Below are 17665 nucleotides of genomic sequence, written 5' to 3'. Positions count from 1 at the left end.
ATTAAATAGGAACTGATAAGATTCGTATTTTCTAACTAAGGCTATTATTATGACTCAAGGTCTTTGGTTGCTTTCGTGCTGGCCCAATCCGGGTTAGCCTGGTCCAACTGCGCCTCACTATCCTTCTTGGGTTGTTCCTCCTGACGGATATGGACCTCGGTTCGGGTCTCCTTTTTAGGTGCCGGCGAGCTCCTTCGATTGGGCAACATCATTCTCTCTAGCCCCTCCAGAGGTGCCTCAATAATGGCGTAGAGCACATAGGACATCAATAGGGTGAACCCAAAGGTGGCCCAGAAGCTAAGCATCTGTGGAGGTTCAAATAGGTAGAATGTTAAAATTTAAAAATTAAGTAATTGTGTGTAAAGTCCCCTAAGCTCTGAGCACTTACCACGTCGTAGTTGGAAAAGTAGGTATTTGACCGAATGCGTCGGTGGTTGACCTCCTGGATGAAGATGTGCCAAATGTACGCCGAGTAGGAGAGCTTCGATAGGGGCTGCCAGATGGGTGACGACAAGAAGCCGTTGGCCAGTCCTCCATATCCCTGCATGCAGGCAAAGACCACCCAGCAGAGGGCCAGAGGCCAGCCGATTCGGGTCAGAGTGTAGTAGAGGGCTCCCTCCAGGACTGTGGGCGAAGGACCTCGCAGCTTGGCATATGGGTACAGGGCGAAGATCGCGGTGAACATCATGGCCAAAGAGAGCAGCCATCCTGCCCAGACTGCCAGGCGGTTCAGCTGCACCTTCCTGCCGCGAGTCACGTGCAAGAAGTACCCGAAGAGGGTGCCAATCAACCAGGGCGCCGCATGGACATGTGTGGCATAGTAGATCTTCTTCTGTACCTCTGGAAGCTGTCCACCATTTCTGAAGAGAGAATTAGGTTAAGTATCCTGAAGATAGAAAGTCACTACGTCTTGATAACAAACTTGAATATTATGTTGTAGTCATTTGTCATTATGGTGGCAAACAGACAGGCGGAGAGCAACAGCATCACCAGCAGGATGCCCGCGGCTCCCTTCTTGCCCCACTTGTAGAGGCCGATCAGCAGGATGGGGGACAGGATGTATAGCTGCATATCCACCGCCAGGTACCAGGTATGTGGAAGGCACTAAAGTCAGGGAATCAGTTATAAACAGGAAATTAGCGAAAATTAGACATCCAACTCACCATGTGGGAGGTGGCGTAGTTCTGAACGTAGAGCAAGGTCAAGTACCAGGTATTATCGCAGGTTGAGTAGTCAAACATCCGGGTTTTATCGTACATAGGACCGTCGGCGAAAAGGGGTATCATCTTAAGGTAGACTAGTATGGCAACGGCCACAATGGGAGTTAGGCGCAGATACCTATGCAGATACATAAGCGGTACGTTCAGCCTTCCCTTGGTTCTGGAATTAGACATATATGTATATGGAACTTGATCTCCGGATTGCCCAAGCTTTCAACTCACTTTTCCAAAGAGCGCAGGCCAATGGCGACCAAGAGCAAACCACTGATGAAGCAGAAAGTGTCCACCGCGAAGGGCGCGTAGATAATGAAGCTGCTGAAGGGTTGCGACATCCATACCAAGTTATCCGCCACATTGACAGCCGGCGATTTCAGGTTGATGCTGTACTCATGGCCCAGAATCACCCAGAGGAGGGACATGCAGCGCATGCCATTCAAACAATGGATCACATTTGGACTTGCCTTGTTGTCCACAACAGTGAACAGGGATCGCGACGTGGCACGGGCAGAGAAGGCCTTTATAAGTCTGGGAATCTTATCTGCAAGATAAAAGATCATTCACCAATCATTATCCGTAGACTCTGTGAGTGAGAGTGGGGAACTCACCCTGCTCCGGACACAAAAAGTAGTCGTAGAGGGTGCAAGCGACCACCGTAGTGCAAAATGCGGACAGTAGGACACTAAAAGATTCAAGAGGTCAGTCTGGTTAAAATAAACCATAATCATGACCCCGCTCACATGGTAAATATGGTTAATCCATCCAGGGGATCACTCTCCTTCACTTTGCACGACTTCTCGCTAATCGAAAACAAATTGCTAGGGTCATCAACACCCAGGAGTCTCTGGAGCAGCTGCTTCAGGAAGGTCTCCATGGCACTTGCAGAACAGGAGGAGGGAAAGCACAGAGCGGTCTGCATGCTGGTCAGCTTGAGGACTCCCGAAGTGAGGCCAAACCACTTGTAAACTGGCAGATTCATAAAGCAATACTTCCCCTTGATGCTGTGCGTTTCACTGATGGCACCATCCACCTTGAGACACTCCTCGTAGTTTCCCATGTCGATGCGGTTGCCATACAAGTATCCCGAGGGAACTGTGCCCCAGGCATCAATCACTGCAGATGAGTATGGAACATACAATCTCTATAGGTTTTACCGGAATAAGAATACACACTTTTGATGGCCCATCTCTTGGTGGAAGTGAGGCCACTCATAAACTGGGCCATGTCTGCCAGGCACACCAGATCCTGCTCGCTGAGCCGTCCATCAAGGAGATGCAAGTCCGTTGAGGACATGTTCCGAAACTCTCGAAAGAACTCCATTCCCAAGGAACGCAGCTCCATTAACCGTTCGTAATCCGCCATGGAGGAGATTTCATTTTCATTCTTAAAAAGGAGGTCGTGGTTGGGCAGAGTTCCTTGGGCTAAAGCCAACCAAATGACTAGCAGCGTTCCCACTGCTCTGATCATCATCTTTTCTTTGGGACTCTCTGTATACGACTGATTGACTAATCGCCCTTCAGTAGCCCATTTATATATGGGAACCCATGCCCAATGCTATCCCCCGAATCGCGGAATCTTTATCGCTCAGGTTGGACAAGTTACTACGTATAGATAAAAGTGCTGTGCCGATAAGTTGGAATACGCCGTCCATTCCTCTTCAATTTGTTGATCGGTTAATCATTGTGGGTTCTATTGAAATTGCGGGAAATAATCTCGTCCAGACTTATTTTTCAATTCAAATCTAAAAAAGAAAAAAAACCGGATGTTTTTACGGAACTATGATATTGTTTGCTACCGTGTTATAGGAAGTTTAGCCGTTTAAAATTGTGCAATTTTTATATGGGTTAAATAGGAATAATAAAATCTCTTCCATATTGTAGAAACCAGATTTTGTATTTACAGCCAGTGTCCAATTAATGCTCCTATTATTTTACCCATAATTTTAAATACGCCCGATCCCCGCCAGCTATCTTTTTCGCGTGTTTTATAATCGATTTATGTAGTTTACCATGCAATGGGGCTTATGTATGGGGCTCAACAAAATGTTCGGCAAATTGTCTGTCAGCTGTCTGTCGTTTTGACGGTGTGTTTCCGACAATGAAGACTAATCGTATTTGTCAGTGTCCAGGGCATCGAAAATAAATATATATATTTTTCTTTAATATCCTGTATTTGGTCCAGGTTCGATTACGTTTGGTGGGAAATGGAAATCGAAACGAGTTTTCACTTTCATCTAGTCTAAATTCCCAGCCAAAGTCGAGGGGTGTGGTACAGACAGGTTTTCCATACGCATTATGGACCAGATTCACATATATTGGTTACGCAAGACATCAAGGTTAAAACTGGAAAGAACGCTGACTTTGGGTACCCGACCAGTTTCCGAAGAACGTAGCCTATCTAAAGGGCGTAAGGATTTTAAAAGGAACAACCCAATATTGTTATTAATACCTTTTATGGTAAACGTAGTAGTACTGAAAGTAATTTGTGTAGAATATGGAAAAAGTGGAACATGTTAGGCAAGCAGCTGGAGTACCATCAGATATCCAAAGATTTTTTTCCTCTTGTTTTTAGTACTGGTTAAAAACAAAAAAGAACGCGAGTTCGTCACATGTTGGCCAACTAGTCGAGCCAATGTCTTATTTGCATACAAAACTGCCACAACACTCAAACCGAAACAGTCAAAGTTTTCGTCAAATCTTTTTCAAACTCATGGCGCAAACTGGTTTAACCGATTCAATGCGAATGTGAATTGAAAGCGAGAGGTTACAATTGTCCAAATCCAAGACCCATTCAATCTGAGCAAAGAAAATTCAGTTGCGCCAATACTTGTAAAAAAGCCAACGCTCTTAATTACTGTGGAAATGATTAAATATATCTCAAAAATCAAATTCAACAGCCGCAGCCAGACTGAAATTGAAATTCATATTATTATGAGAGCAATTCGTGACAGCCCCTTTTTGGCACAGTGGTACTATTGCAATGGAAAGCCCCAATATCGTCTAAATATATATTTTATATTCGTCATAGGTGTTTTCGTTCTTAGGGCATGTTTAACAACTATTTCGGAGAATAGGACCTAGGAAGGACTTAAGAGGGACGATAATCTTGTTCTCGTAATCAGTACCACTAACAGTACTACTTTTTTAACTACACAGAAAACAAGTGTATTTCCCATTGTGATTATTTCAAATCATTTTTATATGTATGGAAAATTCTTATAAAGTGTGGATGATGTTACAAGGCGGAAAATACTCGTATATACATATTTAGCTATATTTCGTAGGGTAAGTCATAGTTGAAATTGATCAATCCATAGTCTTTGCTATATCTTCTTATTCTTATCAAGTATGGATGATGTTACAAGGCGGAAAATATGATGTTATACTCGTATATATTTAGCTATATTTCGTAAGGTAAGTCCTAAATGAAAATGATCAATCCATAGTCTTAGCTATATCTTGAGGTTTTGGAACATTTTACAACTCAGTTGTTAGGGTTATATTGCCACCTTTTTGGGGGTGATTGCTGACTTTTGGGGACCCATTATCTGGTATTTTTCAATCGCTTTTCGCAGTCCCACGGTGCGTGCAAGCTCACCTCTTGAAATGCACTGGCCGCCAAGCATTATGCATAGTTTGTGCTGCACTTACGATCTATAAACTGCCCGCAAAAAGTAGTGCAAAAGTAATTGTTGCCACGCACTGAACCCAACTCGTTGATAACCGTCGGCCGTTGGGGAGTTCGGGGTTCGCGATTACGAGATCCAGACAGCCTAACAACCCGTCTAACTAGTTGATTTTGGGGCACTTAATCCGCGACGCCCAGGCTCGGCTGGCACTTCGCCCGAGTAAAGTCAGGCGGCTCCACCGCTGACCAGTGCCAGTTCTCATTGGAACGGCCTTCCGAGCGGTACGGCCAGCGGTACGAACTCCACAATCCATCCGTACTCCCCCGAATCCTTCAGGATGCTGAGCCAGCTGCGCCTGCTGCTCCCAGCCTTGCTAGTGGGCCTGCTCCTGCTGGTGGGAGAGATCTCAGCAGGTGATCCTGTGGCCCAGGATGTGGCCGTTAGTCGGGAGAAACGCGGCACCGTCACCCTGGACATTGGCCTCCTCCTGCGCAACCTGCTGCTGAAGAGCGCCCAGCTGTCATCGGCCAAGGCCAGTCTGGTGAAGACCACCCGTCGTCCTCGGACGACCACCACGACGACAGCAGCACCACCACCACCACCTCCTCCTCCTCCTCCGCCACGCAGTAGGAGACCCATCTGGCATCCGTTCTTCAGTTCCGGTTACCTGCCATTGGACTACGATGCGGACTACGCTGATCCTCCAGCACCAAGTCCTCCTGCGCCGCCTCCACCACCACCACCACCACCACCACCCACTGCGCAGCCGCCCAGACGCCCAGTTCGTCCGCCATTGCGTCCACGTACGCGTCCAACGCCACCACCACCGCCCCCACCTCCGCCGAACTATGACTACGACTATGACTACGATGCCCCGCCCCCTGCCCCCACTGAGGCACCACCGCCTCCTCCACCACCACCACCGCCCGCTGCTCCGGCACGCCCAAGGCCACAACCACAACCACGGTCACGCCCTCGCCAGCAGCCTGATCCCAACCAGCAGAGGCGTCCGGCGCAGCTGGGGGATCGCCTTATCTATCAGTACGCACAACCTACTGGTAAAATACGAAACCTTTTAACTAACTGCCGTACAATTGGGTTCTCTCCGACACTTTGCAGATACCTTCTTTAGGTCGCGAGCCGTGGGGGAGGCGGCGGAAGTCCCGGACAGCGGAGACATAGACGATTCGGATGCGGATACGGAAACGGATGCTACTGATCCAGCTGAATCCGAACCGCCTGCTCCAACGGCTCCCCGATTTTTGGTCAACTATGAGAGCGATAGCGATTTTGGGCCACCGCCGACCGGACAGCAGGATCAGGATCAGAATCAGAAACAGGATCCACCTGGCGCATTCGGATTCCCGGCACCACCATCACCTCCAGGCTATTTCTCGCCCCTCGAACTTGGCGGCCTTAATCTCAATCGCTTCCCGACTCCCAACCATCAGCAGTACTTCTACAACTAAGCGGTATAGTTTCTTAATTTAACTTTTGTGTGGCAATGAAATTGAAAATATTGCTTGTGTATTGCAGTGTGTGCTTACAATTGGTTGCAAACTAGTAATATAAGTGTGCTTTTTTTTCTACCCAGTTTGCATAGTGGTAAATTATAATTGAAATAAAGTAAAATTAAGGTTTCTGAATAATGGTATTGTTGGAGGGAGTAATGGTAAAGCTACGATTACTATAGAGCCGCTACTCACAGAATTTCAGTTTTGAAAGTGTTTGGCCTTGTACTCTTTTATCAAACAAGAACTTGTGACGATTTTTTTTGAAGAAAATGTATAATACGATCTACTAAATAAATAAACTTTCTATATTTTTCTCAATCGGCAATCAAGGTTGTTTTTAAAATCAGCTGTACAGCTATTGAAAAAATCCCGAAAAACCTGTACTCAAAATATTATTTAGCTATAACTTTGCAGAAATTTTAGTAAGAACAATTATGTCAAAGTAAAGTGTTTAGATCTTAAATGTATCTTTCCAATAACGTGTCTTTAGCATAAGGCGTTAAGGAACTGTGACCCCTTGAATTTTAGCCATTTCTAGCTTTTTTCCGCATAACTAGCGAGTTTTTCAAAAAGTTGAACCATTATCCGATATAAGTACAAAATATATATCATTTGGAAACTGCGCCAAAATGCAAATTAATAGTCCCGCTCAAATCTGCGCAAAAGTACGGTCACACGCGAATATTGGGTGGGTGTCTCGGCTATCGCTGCTAATATTTTGGTGGGACCGTAATGTCGCGCCGATTTGCGTATGGTCACACTGTCGATAGCTCCGATACCAAATAACGCCTCCTGATATCGAACAGCGATAGGCCGAACTTTACGGAATTTAATTAAGGAAACGAGCGAAGAAAATTTGGATTATCGCTAAATACGTGGTAGATGGGATCGCCGACGATCCTTTGAAATCCCCGCTCGGCCCCTCGATATGCGTAGCAAGTGCGGGAGTGTGAACGCAACGCGTGTGCAGTGCAGGGCAATAGTTCCAATTCCGAATCGCAGCAGGCGTGAAGAAAGCGACGCATGAGGAAAATGCATACAGATGCGAAAACCAAGAGCCAGCCGCGCTGAAAAACAAGCAAGCACTAATTAATTGCCAAATGTAAGCCCTCGAACGCAGCCAGTTGTATTTTTTGCGTTTTTTCGCCAGATTTATGCATTTTCCACTGTCTGTCCATCCCTGTGTGCGTGTGCGTGTGTGTGTGTGCATACTGTTCTTTTTCGCGTTTGCGTTTTGGTCAATTAATGCGAATTTTATATGTTTGTCGCCCATTGAATTTGTTATTTAACGAAATAACAAATTCGGTTTATGATTTCACCCCTCCTCCCCCTCCCCCACCCGCAAATCAGAACAAATAATTGGAGTTTGCAGATTTGAAGTGCGACGCCTACCCTCAATAAGCCAGAAAGAGATAGCACGTGTCCGACCCATACGAATGCGTTTCAATTGTGTGTGTATTTGTCTGCTCCCCCGACGAGCGTGAATGTGTGTGTGTGTGCGGTGTGCAAGCAAAACAAAATTTGGCGATTCAAAACAGTTGAAAAATGCAAAATACATTTGTTCTGCAATTATTAATCGTTCCCCCCAAATGGATTAACATCAGTTTGTAATTAGTCAGCCAAAAATAAAAAAGAAAACAAGTAGTTCTTTTCCTACGCCTTTCTAAGTGCGCCTGGGTCCGCACCCAAAAAAAGAACGGGAAAACAGCAACACGAAATCGAAATCGAAGAATTCTCCTGTTTGCAATTCCCAATTAAAAGGCGCTAAACAAAAGCCCAAGCCCCAGAAAAGAAAAAGCACGAATTGAATTGAATTTGTGTCGCCCGAAATGCAAAACAACAAGCAACCAAACCACACACACACACATCCACATACATATACGCCCGCGCCTTTGTGTGCGTGAGCGACATGGCTGCTCTTTGTGCAATAGTAATAGTGTGTGGCTATGAAAAATAGGCGTGTTTCTGTTTCGGTTTCTGTGTTTCGCGTCGCAGGTAAATAATTGCAGTCGCAAAACAACAGCGGGCTAATTATATTGAGTATTTTCCACCAGGCGGCAGTGGAAAGCCGCAGCTCCAACCAGAGGCGGAGGAGATTCGCGTCTTAGCCGGCGGATATCCGCAGACGCCTCCGCATGCTCATTCACTTGTGTGTGTGTGTGTGAGTGCGGATTCGCAACGGCGACAAATGCACCCCTTTCGGTGCCGTTACTCCTTGCCAGCCTGCGTGTGTGAGTGTGTGTGTGTGAGGGTTCGGTCATAACGACCGCCGAATACTCTGCAGCACGTGTCACCAAACTACACACAGCAAGAATCCCAAAAATCCAAATGATCGCACTTTTCAAACTCCAGACCGGCCTTGGCCACCAAAAGATCCCCAACAGCACGTGTGCATCCCCAAAGCGCTTATCTACTTATCCCCCCACCCCCTATTATCATTAAAAACCACACTTTTTGGGGAACCAACTAGTCATGGCGACTGCTGGATACCCTTAAACCGTATGTGCCTCCGCCATATTTACATTTCTAAAAAAAAAAAGAATAACAGTTCCCAACTGGCCGAAAAGCAGCTGACATGTTGGTAACAAGCCAAGGAAAATAGCCATAAAGACCAGCCGTAAAAATATCTGCGATAAGGCCCGTGCTGCGTGTGGAATGCTGAATTCTGAATGATTTGTACAGTGTGTGTGCGAGCGTGAATCACTTGATCGATTTGATGATAGTCGGCTTTTGGGTTTCGGCTTTTCCAGTCCATCCAGCTGTCCAAAACACACAGTGACCACTTGCCCGGCAAAATGCGACACCTCCCCACGCCCCTCGTGCTGGCAGTCTGAAATCCCCAAGAAAAACAACCTCCAAAAATCTCGACCCTTTTGCAAATGACTAAGTGACTGGCACAGACTGTGACTGACTAACCGGAATCTCTGTTTCTTTTCGTCCCCGCCCCAAACCGATCCGAATTCTGCGAAAAACAGACCTTCAACACAGCAGCAGCAGAGTCGGCAACTGGAGGAGCTGCAGACGACGAGGAGCACAGCAGGAGGACCTCTGAGTAGTGAGCTGGGCTAGAGCATGAGAGACAGCCATGCCTTCGGCACGACCTGGTAGTCTCAAGGATCCGGAAATAGCCGACCTGTTCAACAAGCATGACCCGGAGAAGATCTTCGAGGACCTGCGCGAAATCGGCCATGGGTCGTTCGGTGCGGTCTACTATGCCCGCTGCAATCTCACCAAGGAGATTGTGGCCATCAAGAAGATGTCCTACACCGGGAAGCAGAGCCAGGAGAAGTGGCAGGACATTCTCAAAGAAATACGGTTAGTGCGGGCACCATGCACTTGATATTGTAATCAATGAGTAACCAACCAAACAATCCACTCCCCTACAGCTTCCTTCGCCAATTGAACCACCCAAACACAATCGAATACAAGGGCTGCTATCTGCGCGAGTCGACTGCCTGGCTGGTGATGGAGTACTGCGTGGGCTCCGCCTCGGACATCATCGAGGTGCACAAGAAACCGCTGCACGAGGACGAGATCGCCGCCATCTGCCTGGGCGTGCTGAGCGGCCTGAGCTACCTGCACTCGCTGGGGCGCATCCACCGCGACATCAAGGCGGGCAACATCCTGCTCACGGACAACGGGGTCGTCAAGCTGGCCGACTTCGGCAGCGCCGCCATCAAGTGCCCCGCAAATAGTTTCGTCGGCACGCCCTACTGGATGGCCCCCGAGGTGATCCTGGCCATGGACGAGGGCCAGTACGACGGCAAGGTGGACGTGTGGTCGCTGGGCATCACCTGCATCGAGCTGGCGGAGCGAAAGCCTCCCTACTTCAACATGAACGCCATGTCGGCGCTCTACCACATTGCGCAGAACGAGTCGCCGACCCTTCCGGTGAGTGCTAGCTGTAATTAAGTATTCTTTTATGAAAAGAGTTAGGATCTTTAGTGTTTTCGAATTGAATTTCTGACCTCATTTAATACCCCTCAAATTTTCCCTTTTAATAATCTAACCCAACGACTTGTTCTTACCCTTCCAGAAGAACGACTGGTCGGACGCCTTCTGCAGCTTTGTCGAACTGTGCCTCAAGAAGATGCCAGCGGAGCGACCCTCGTCGGCCAAGCTCTTGACCCATGCCTACGTGACCCGACCGCGTTCCGACACCGTGCTGCTGGAACTGATTGCGCGCACCAAGTCGGCTGTGCGCGAGCTGGACAACCTTAACTACCGCAAAATGAAGAAGATACTCATGGTGGACACCTGCGAGACGGAAAGCGCCGTGGGCGATGCAGACGACCAACAGGACGACCATGCCGGCGGCGACAGCAGCAAGAGCAATAGTATTACTTCGGAACACTCCATACACTCGGTGGGTGTATCGGCGGCCAGTAGTCAGGTGAGGATTTCAGTTCAGTCCGCCTCCAGTCTGTTTTGCGGATCCCAATTAACCCGATTCGTTCTTGCAGAGCTCCTCATCCAATTCCATACCGGCCGCGGCCCAGAATCATCACCATATCGCTGCGCACCACCACCAGCAGGCGGCAAGCGCCGCTGTGGCGGCAGCAATGCACCACCATCACCATCCACACCAGCAGCAGCCGCCGCCCAGCTGGCCAAGTGGCCAACAGAACCAGGTGGTGGTTCCGCCCGGAGCAGTGTCCCGCAACTCGTCGCGCCACCGTAACCGGCCGCCGCTGCCCAACATAATGCACAGCATGAACAACAATGTCACGCCCACCAACTCGGCCTCGGTGGTGCCGGCTCCAGCGCCTGCTCCGGTGCCACCGCCACCAATTTCCGTGATGCCGCACCTGAATGCGATGGGCCACGTGGGATCCTTTGCCAGCTCCGCGTCCTCGCAACAGGCCATCTCCAACGCAGTGAACGACCACGGGCCCAACAACTTCGCCACCATACGCACCACCAGTATCGTGACCAAACAGCAAAAGGAGCACATGCAGGTGCGTTGTAGCGTTTCGTTTTTCGATACTCCTGCCTTGGCCGTAGATTTATGTGTGCGCTCACTCGTTGGGGTGTTGGGTCCAGGGGATTGGCCTGGCTGCAGCATAGATGGTCCACCTCCATGGGCATCCATTGACAGGATCATGCTCAAGTTTTCGCGGTCCAAGCTCCACCGATTGCCTTCCATCCTGCGCGGCCTTTGTTCATAATCCGTCCTTTGTCCTGTCCTGTCAGCATCAATGGTCGCCGAGAGTCATCCCGTCGGCTTGACAATGTGAATTCATTCCCCCTCCCAGCTCGCTCGCTGCAATGCTTCTGCTTCCCTTGGCCCCCATGTCTTCTAACTTTTGTTGCCCTCTACTACAAGCTCTTTGTTGTGTTTATTGTTTTCCTCCCGCATCCTCGAACAGGCGCGCTATAACTTCTGTTCGCAGCTGTGTGGTGGCGACCATATCAACAGCCACGAATTCCGCGACGGCAGCCGGCGGAGCGAGAGCAAGAGCACGCGCAAGCAAAAGGCCGGCAGCAAGAAAGTCCCGAAACGCCACTGTCCCTGTGTAATTTCCTAGCCAGAGCGGAGGCGCCAATCAATTAAGAAATAAACGTTTTAAAAGCAGTCGCTGCCGGTACCATGTACTTACTGTAGTTAGCCGTTGCTGTTGCAGTTGCATCCGCATCCGCCATCGCATCCTAATCGAAGCCCATTCTCGCCAGACTCCACAGCCTCCACATGTACCTGTACTCGTTCCCGACCAATCGTCCGCCCAACCACCCCACAGTCCCTGGTCATTGGCACGCCCATCATGGCTTCAAGCGCATCTGTTTTCCGTGTCTCTTAAATGTAAGCATCTTCAATCTGTTGGTTCACTTAAAGCTTGGTAGCTATAGCTTGGCCAGCGCCAGTCCATCAGCCACACTACACAGCAACAGTCCAGTGGCGGTCAGAACTGTAGTTTATCAGCTCTAAAACTTAGGTGTCGTCCCTTAAGATAACGCTTAGTATTAATTTCAAAGGTTAATATTTTTAGTACATTTATCGCTCATCTTGTTGCTAGTCCCCAGTGTCCCAGGTTATCCAAAAAGTCGGTACATTCATTCCACTTACTCAGTCGAACTTAATGATCCTTAGATTTTCCATTGCTTGAATCAATAGCTATATTTCAGGCTACTTTGTTTCTATAAACCGAATTTTAATCACATTTACTTGTAAAACAAAAGAATTTTGTTTAGAATGACACTTGATACTTGATTTGACAAAACTGACTGAATTTATTTCAAAAATAGGCAACCCTGTGCAAAAAAACATCTAATGATTGACTTTCTAAAATGATTCCTTCCATAATTGCCTTGGTTTCTTGCTCTAATCTGATTGGACTCAATTTAAAAAGTGGCAACCCTGAGAAATAGGGTTGACACCTTAGCAACAGCTGATGAATGACTTTCGAAAATTAATCCTGCCATATTTGAACTAGTTTCTTGATCTAGTCTTACCAAATTTATTTTATAAAGTGGTAACACTTTGGAATTGGGTTGGCACCTTAGCAACAGCTGATGAATGACTTCAAGATTAATCCTGTCAATTGTCTTGCAACAAAAATCAAGCAAAATCATGAAAGGCCTCAGTCGAGTTACCACGACAGTCGCAAAAGGAACCTAGATTTTTTCGTCCGGCGTTTACGGGTTTTGGTCAATTCAATTATTAATATCAAAACAAGAATCACTAAAGGAGCCTAGGTTTTTTCGTTCGACGCTTACGGGTTACATCAATTCAGTTACCACACAATCAAGAATCATTCCAGTGCTGCTTTCGAACATCAGGGTCAGTAAAGTGTCCCCACTGTAAAGAAATTCCCTCACTGCTAACATGTTTTCAAGGTCTCTCGTTGGAAGACAAAGTTCAAGAAAATGGCTGATATTGAAGAAATTCGCCGTCCTATTCATGTAGTTTTGCCATGGTTTCTACTGATTTTCGGAGCGATGCGCTGTTTTGATGAAACCAATCCACTGGAATATGTGTCTGTCTTTTTGCACGTCTCTTTTGCAATGCTACTGTACTATTTGGAACCATATTTTGAGAATCTGCCAATTCGAGGAATTTTTACACGCGAATTTTTGCTATTATGTCGTTTTTAAACCGACCGCAAAGCCAACTGTCTTGGTACAAATTAATAATAAGAATGTAATAAAGGGATGGCATCAAAATATATATACCTGAGAAGGATATTATCTTGAACTTGTACCTAATTTTCTGAACTCTTTTGCTTAGTCATCCTGTGTAGCAGGGGATCCACTTTCCAGTCTCTTAAGAGGTCACCCTGTTTTTAGGCAGAACCCACAATCCCCCCGTCATCCCCGATAAGGTCACACTTGACAAATCAAAGCTTTAAATACCTCATTCGATTCGACACTGTAAGCGGGAGTTTGGCTTGAGCTTAAGTTGCGCCTGTTGGAAAACTAGTAGAACTATTGCATTTTCCGCTTGAGCAATTCTTTTTGCCTTAACTTAATAATACGTAGCCTAGTGCCTAGAATCCGTAGACGGAAGCCTAGAGGCCAAGGAGCGCCAAGCCAATCGAATCGAATCGAATGATTTGGCCGAGGCTTGCGCCCGTTGAGGTTATGGTTGAGCTGGAGTTCGGCGGCGGTTTTGTAAGTTATACAGTTAGTCTAGTCGCAAAAAGTAGTGTAGTGGTCCAGCTGCTGCTATTCGCATTTCTTCTACGCGAGCCATCTAACCATGTGTGCATTCTCTGCCCCATTGTGCGCCATCACATCACCCGCTATCCAATCCGATCCAACTCGATCCGGCAGGAGGAGATGCACGAGCAGATGTCCGGGTACAAGCGGATGAGGCGGGAACACCAGGCGCACCTGCTCAAGCTGGAGGAGAAGTGCAAGGTGGACATGGAGGCGCACAAGACGGCCCTGGACAAGGAGTACGACACGCTGCTGCACAATTTTACAAGGGACCTCGAGCGGCTTGAGGTGAGTGCATGGAATGGAATGGAATGGGGGTTCTTGGAGCTGGTTAATCTGTAACCAATCTAAATCGTTTGCAGACCAAGCATCAGCAGGACGTGGAGAGGCGGGCGAAGCAAACGAGCGCCGCCGAGAAGAAACTACACAAAGAGATTACGCTGAAGCAAGAGGGCGACCGCAAGGTCTACGACCTGAACCGCAAGAAGGAGTACAAGGCGAAAAAGGAGCTGTGGAAGCGGACCCTCTCCATGGACGAGTCGACGCCCAAGCGGCAGCGCGATCTTACCCTGCAGTCGCAGAAGGACAACCTAAAGCAGCACGAGGCGCAGGAGGAGCAGCGCATGCTCCAGGCCCAGAAGCAGTACATCGAGCTGGAGATGCGCAAGTTCAAACGCAAGCGCATGATCATGCAGCACGAGCACGAGGACCAGCAGCTCCGCGACGTAAGTGACGAGGGCGGCAAGGCCATGTGGTTGCTGTCGGTGACCTAACCTCTTTTGCATTTCGTAGGAGCTCGGCAAGAAGGAGCAGCAGCTGGAGCAGGCGCACGCCATGCTCCTTAAGCACCACGAAAAGACACAGGAGCTGGAGTACCGCCAGCAGAAGAGCGTGCACCAGTTGCGCGAGGAGCAGGTGCGTCTCACGGATCCCTGCGAGTCCACGCAATGACCCTCTAATCTACCCAAAAATCCTCCACAGATTAACAAGCAACACGACACAGAGTTGCACAATCAAAAAGACTACATGGACCGCATCAAGAAGGAGCTGGTGCGCAAGCATGCGGTCGAGCTGAGGCAACAGCCCAAGAGCTTGAAGGTATGTATCATGTGCGAGAGTGGAGGTGGTGACCATACTTTAATCACCCATCATCATCCCCTCCTCGAGCAGCAAAAGGAGCTCCAGATACGCAAGCAATTCCGGGAAACATGCAAGACGCAGACGAAGCAATACAAACGCTACAAGGCGCAAGTTCTGCAGACGACGCCCAAGGAGCAGCAGAAGGAGGTCATCAAGCAGCTGAAGGAGGAGAAGCATCGCAAGCTGACGCTGTTGGGCGAGCAGGTGCGTGATAAGCATGGCAGGGACTTCAGGAAGTCAGCGATAGATACCCTAAAACCTAAGAGTTAAACAAATGTATTAGTATTTTTAGAGAAATGTAGTTTGATAACTGATATACAGACGCAAAGATCGTCTCATACTTTCCAAGAAATTACGAAACTACTATAAGAACCAATTGTCAAACCATTTCGTTTGCAGTACGAGCAGAGTATTGCGGACATGTTCCAAAGTCAGAGCTACAAACTAGACGAAAGCCAAGTGATCGAGTGCCAACGTACCCACGAGCAGCTGGAGTACGAGCTGGAGATGCTCACTGCCTACCAGAACAAGAACAAGAAGCAGGCGCAGGAGCAGCGGGATCGGGAGCGTCGGGAGCTCGAGAACCGGGTCAGCGTGCGGCGAGGTCTGCTCGAGAATAAGGTGAGTGTGCCCTCTCTGAGCCGGAAGAGTGGAGCCCCCAAACTGACCACTCGGACCTCTTGTCAACCCACAGATGGACGCCGAGTTGCAGCAATTCAGCCAGGAACGCGCCGAGCGCTTGCGCATGAAACACGAGAAGCATACTAAAGAATTGCAAGCATTTGATAACGAATCAATTGCCCTAGGTTTCAGGTAAATGCCACTTACATACATACAATGCTTCTTGAGAATTCGCTAACTAATCGGGTATCGTCTTGCAGCACTTTATCACTAATTGAGGTATCTCGTGAAGCCTATGCAGATGAGGAGGGGAGTCTGTCTGGTTCAATGATTAGTTTAGCCCATAGCAATAGTTCAACAAGTTTTCCGGCTGGTTCGCTATAGCATAGACAACAACAACAACAACAACCACAACAAGGCCAACCACAACAACAACAAGTGTTTAGTAATATAAACTACTTCAATTTTAATGGAAATTATAAAGCCAGCAGTACGACAGCAACAACAACTAGAACCCGACAAAAGCCACAAAAACCGCAGCTGAGAAATCAACACCAACAATAGCAATGTTTTTGTAGGAACACCCATTAATAGTAGCAATCAATTATCGCATTGGTTGCCCAAGAAAAAAGGACACGAAAACCCAAGTATTTTCTAAAAGTTACAACAAGCAAAAGCTGCAATAGTTTTGTATTAAAGGAAATTCGATTGGAGAAGGCAACAAGATACTAACATTTGAAACCATTTAATACAAGATCAATCAAAAACAAAGAAAACGAAAAACCAACATAAATAAATAATTATATATGTAAGCATAATTGTCATACACAAACAATAACACAACAAACAAAAACAAACAAACAAAAACAAACAAGCAAACAAAGATCAACATCAAACTTTGATACGCATATGCAAAGTGTTTAAACTTACGTTAAATTCTAATTTGATATTATTACCGAGTAAATGAATCAATGGGCATTTTGATATGTTAACGATTTCCATTTGTGCTATCGCGCTGCAAAAATGTTACGAACAGAAATAGGTGTGTATTATTTGTTAGAAAAGAGTTAACTCGCGGAAAATAGATCATTCGGTTTGCCTTCGCATTCGGGTTTGCGAGAAATTTAAATGTTATTTTACAATTGATTGTCGACGGGGGCTGCGATCGCAGTTCACAGATCCATCCACATATCGATTGCCATTTTGCATGTTGTTAGGTTCAACATTTTCGGTTTACGTTATGTTTTTCTTATTTTGACTTCGATTGCGATTCAAAAAAAAGTATTTTTAAAAGAAAATATTACATTTATTCTTTTATCTGCTGTACAATAAGTTTTATGGCCAAAATTATTATAAACCCAGCAAATATTAAAATGCAAAACGAAAACGATTCATTTTGTTTACAATTAATTTAGTTTTGTTTGTTATAACAAAAAGGATATAATATATATATATAAAACTAAAATAAGCCTATTTTAGAATTAATTAATGCAAATTGCAAAATGCTTAGTCAAAACAATAAAAATTGTATAGAAAATTAAAGCATATAAACGTTTAATTATTTAAAGATTTATGTTTACGTGGAAATATTATTCGAATCAACGGAAACCCCACACCTACAGAAGGAAAACCACACAGAAATGCGAATTAGAATGCTCGGCAAATGCGAAAATATGTAGCAAATAATATTTTACTAAACAAAATAGAGTGAAGAAAAGCAAACCAACCGTATATTTCCGTTAGTCATTAATTAAATTAAATTTAACACAAATCTCTATGATTACAGATGAGGGAACGACAAAAGATCAATACGAAAGCAGAGATTGAAAGTAATTTTCCGGTTTTTTTTTTGTTGATATTGGTGGGTGGGATAACCACGACGATCATTA

The 17665-nt window shown here is 46.6% G+C and overlaps 3 protein-coding genes across 6 annotated transcripts; 2 read left to right on the top strand and 1 right to left on the bottom strand.

The window, feature by feature from the left end:
• Positions 1–45: 45 nt before the first annotated feature.
• LOC119556096 (nose resistant to fluoxetine protein 6) lies at positions 46–2699 on the bottom strand. Its single transcript, XM_037867960.1, has 8 exons — positions 2390–2699; positions 1958–2330; positions 1826–1899; positions 1443–1758; positions 1164–1380; positions 923–1104; positions 389–860; positions 46–305 (listed from the first exon to the last, which is right to left on the bottom strand). The coding sequence occupies exons 1-8, from the start codon at positions 2685–2687 to the stop codon at positions 48–50; spliced, it is 2190 nt and encodes a 729-aa protein (XP_037723888.1). The 5' UTR covers positions 2688–2699; the 3' UTR covers positions 46–47.
• Positions 2700–5182: 2483 nt separating this feature from the next.
• Positions 5183–6314, top strand: LOC119555985 (leucine-rich repeat extensin-like protein 3). The gene is made up of 2 exons (XM_037867712.1): positions 5183–5903; positions 5965–6314. The coding sequence occupies exons 1-2, from the start codon at positions 5183–5185 to the stop codon at positions 6312–6314; spliced, it is 1071 nt and encodes a 356-aa protein (XP_037723640.1).
• An 824-nt stretch (positions 6315–7138) lies between these two features.
• On the top strand, positions 7139–16594 carry LOC119556092 (serine/threonine-protein kinase Tao). 4 transcript variants are annotated; one of them, XM_037867947.1, is made up of 13 exons: positions 7145–7461; positions 9335–9674; positions 9746–10250; positions 10396–10752; positions 10823–11317; positions 14130–14303; positions 14378–14740; positions 14808–14930; positions 14997–15113; positions 15186–15359; positions 15555–15776; positions 15850–15968; positions 16037–16594. In XM_037867947.1, the coding sequence occupies exons 2-13, from the start codon at positions 9445–9447 to the stop codon at positions 16158–16160; spliced, it is 3003 nt and encodes a 1000-aa protein (XP_037723875.1). In that variant the 5' UTR covers positions 7145–7461; positions 9335–9444; the 3' UTR covers positions 16161–16594. The 4 variants fall into 4 exon arrangements, 3 of the variants coding, with proteins under 3 accessions (XP_037723876.1, XP_037723875.1, XP_037723877.1); XM_037867949.1 differs by lacking the exons at positions 7145–7461; positions 9335–9674; positions 9746–10250; positions 10396–10752; positions 10823–11317 and adding an exon at positions 11947–13967; XR_005219953.1 differs by lacking the exons at positions 14130–14303; positions 14378–14740; positions 14808–14930; ... (3 more) ...; positions 15850–15968; positions 16037–16594 and adding exons at positions 11729–13137; positions 13194–13551 and having other exon boundaries at positions 7139–7461.
• The last annotated feature ends 1071 nt before the right edge of the window (positions 16595–17665 follow it).

Source organism: Drosophila subpulchrella, chromosome X (assembly GCF_014743375.2).
Source record: "Drosophila subpulchrella strain 33 F10 #4 breed RU33 chromosome X, RU_Dsub_v1.1 Primary Assembly, whole genome shotgun sequence".
In the NCBI taxonomy this organism is placed as follows: Eukaryota; Metazoa; Arthropoda; class Insecta; order Diptera; family Drosophilidae; genus Drosophila; species Drosophila subpulchrella.
This window is presented reverse-complemented; position numbering and strand designations above follow the sequence as displayed.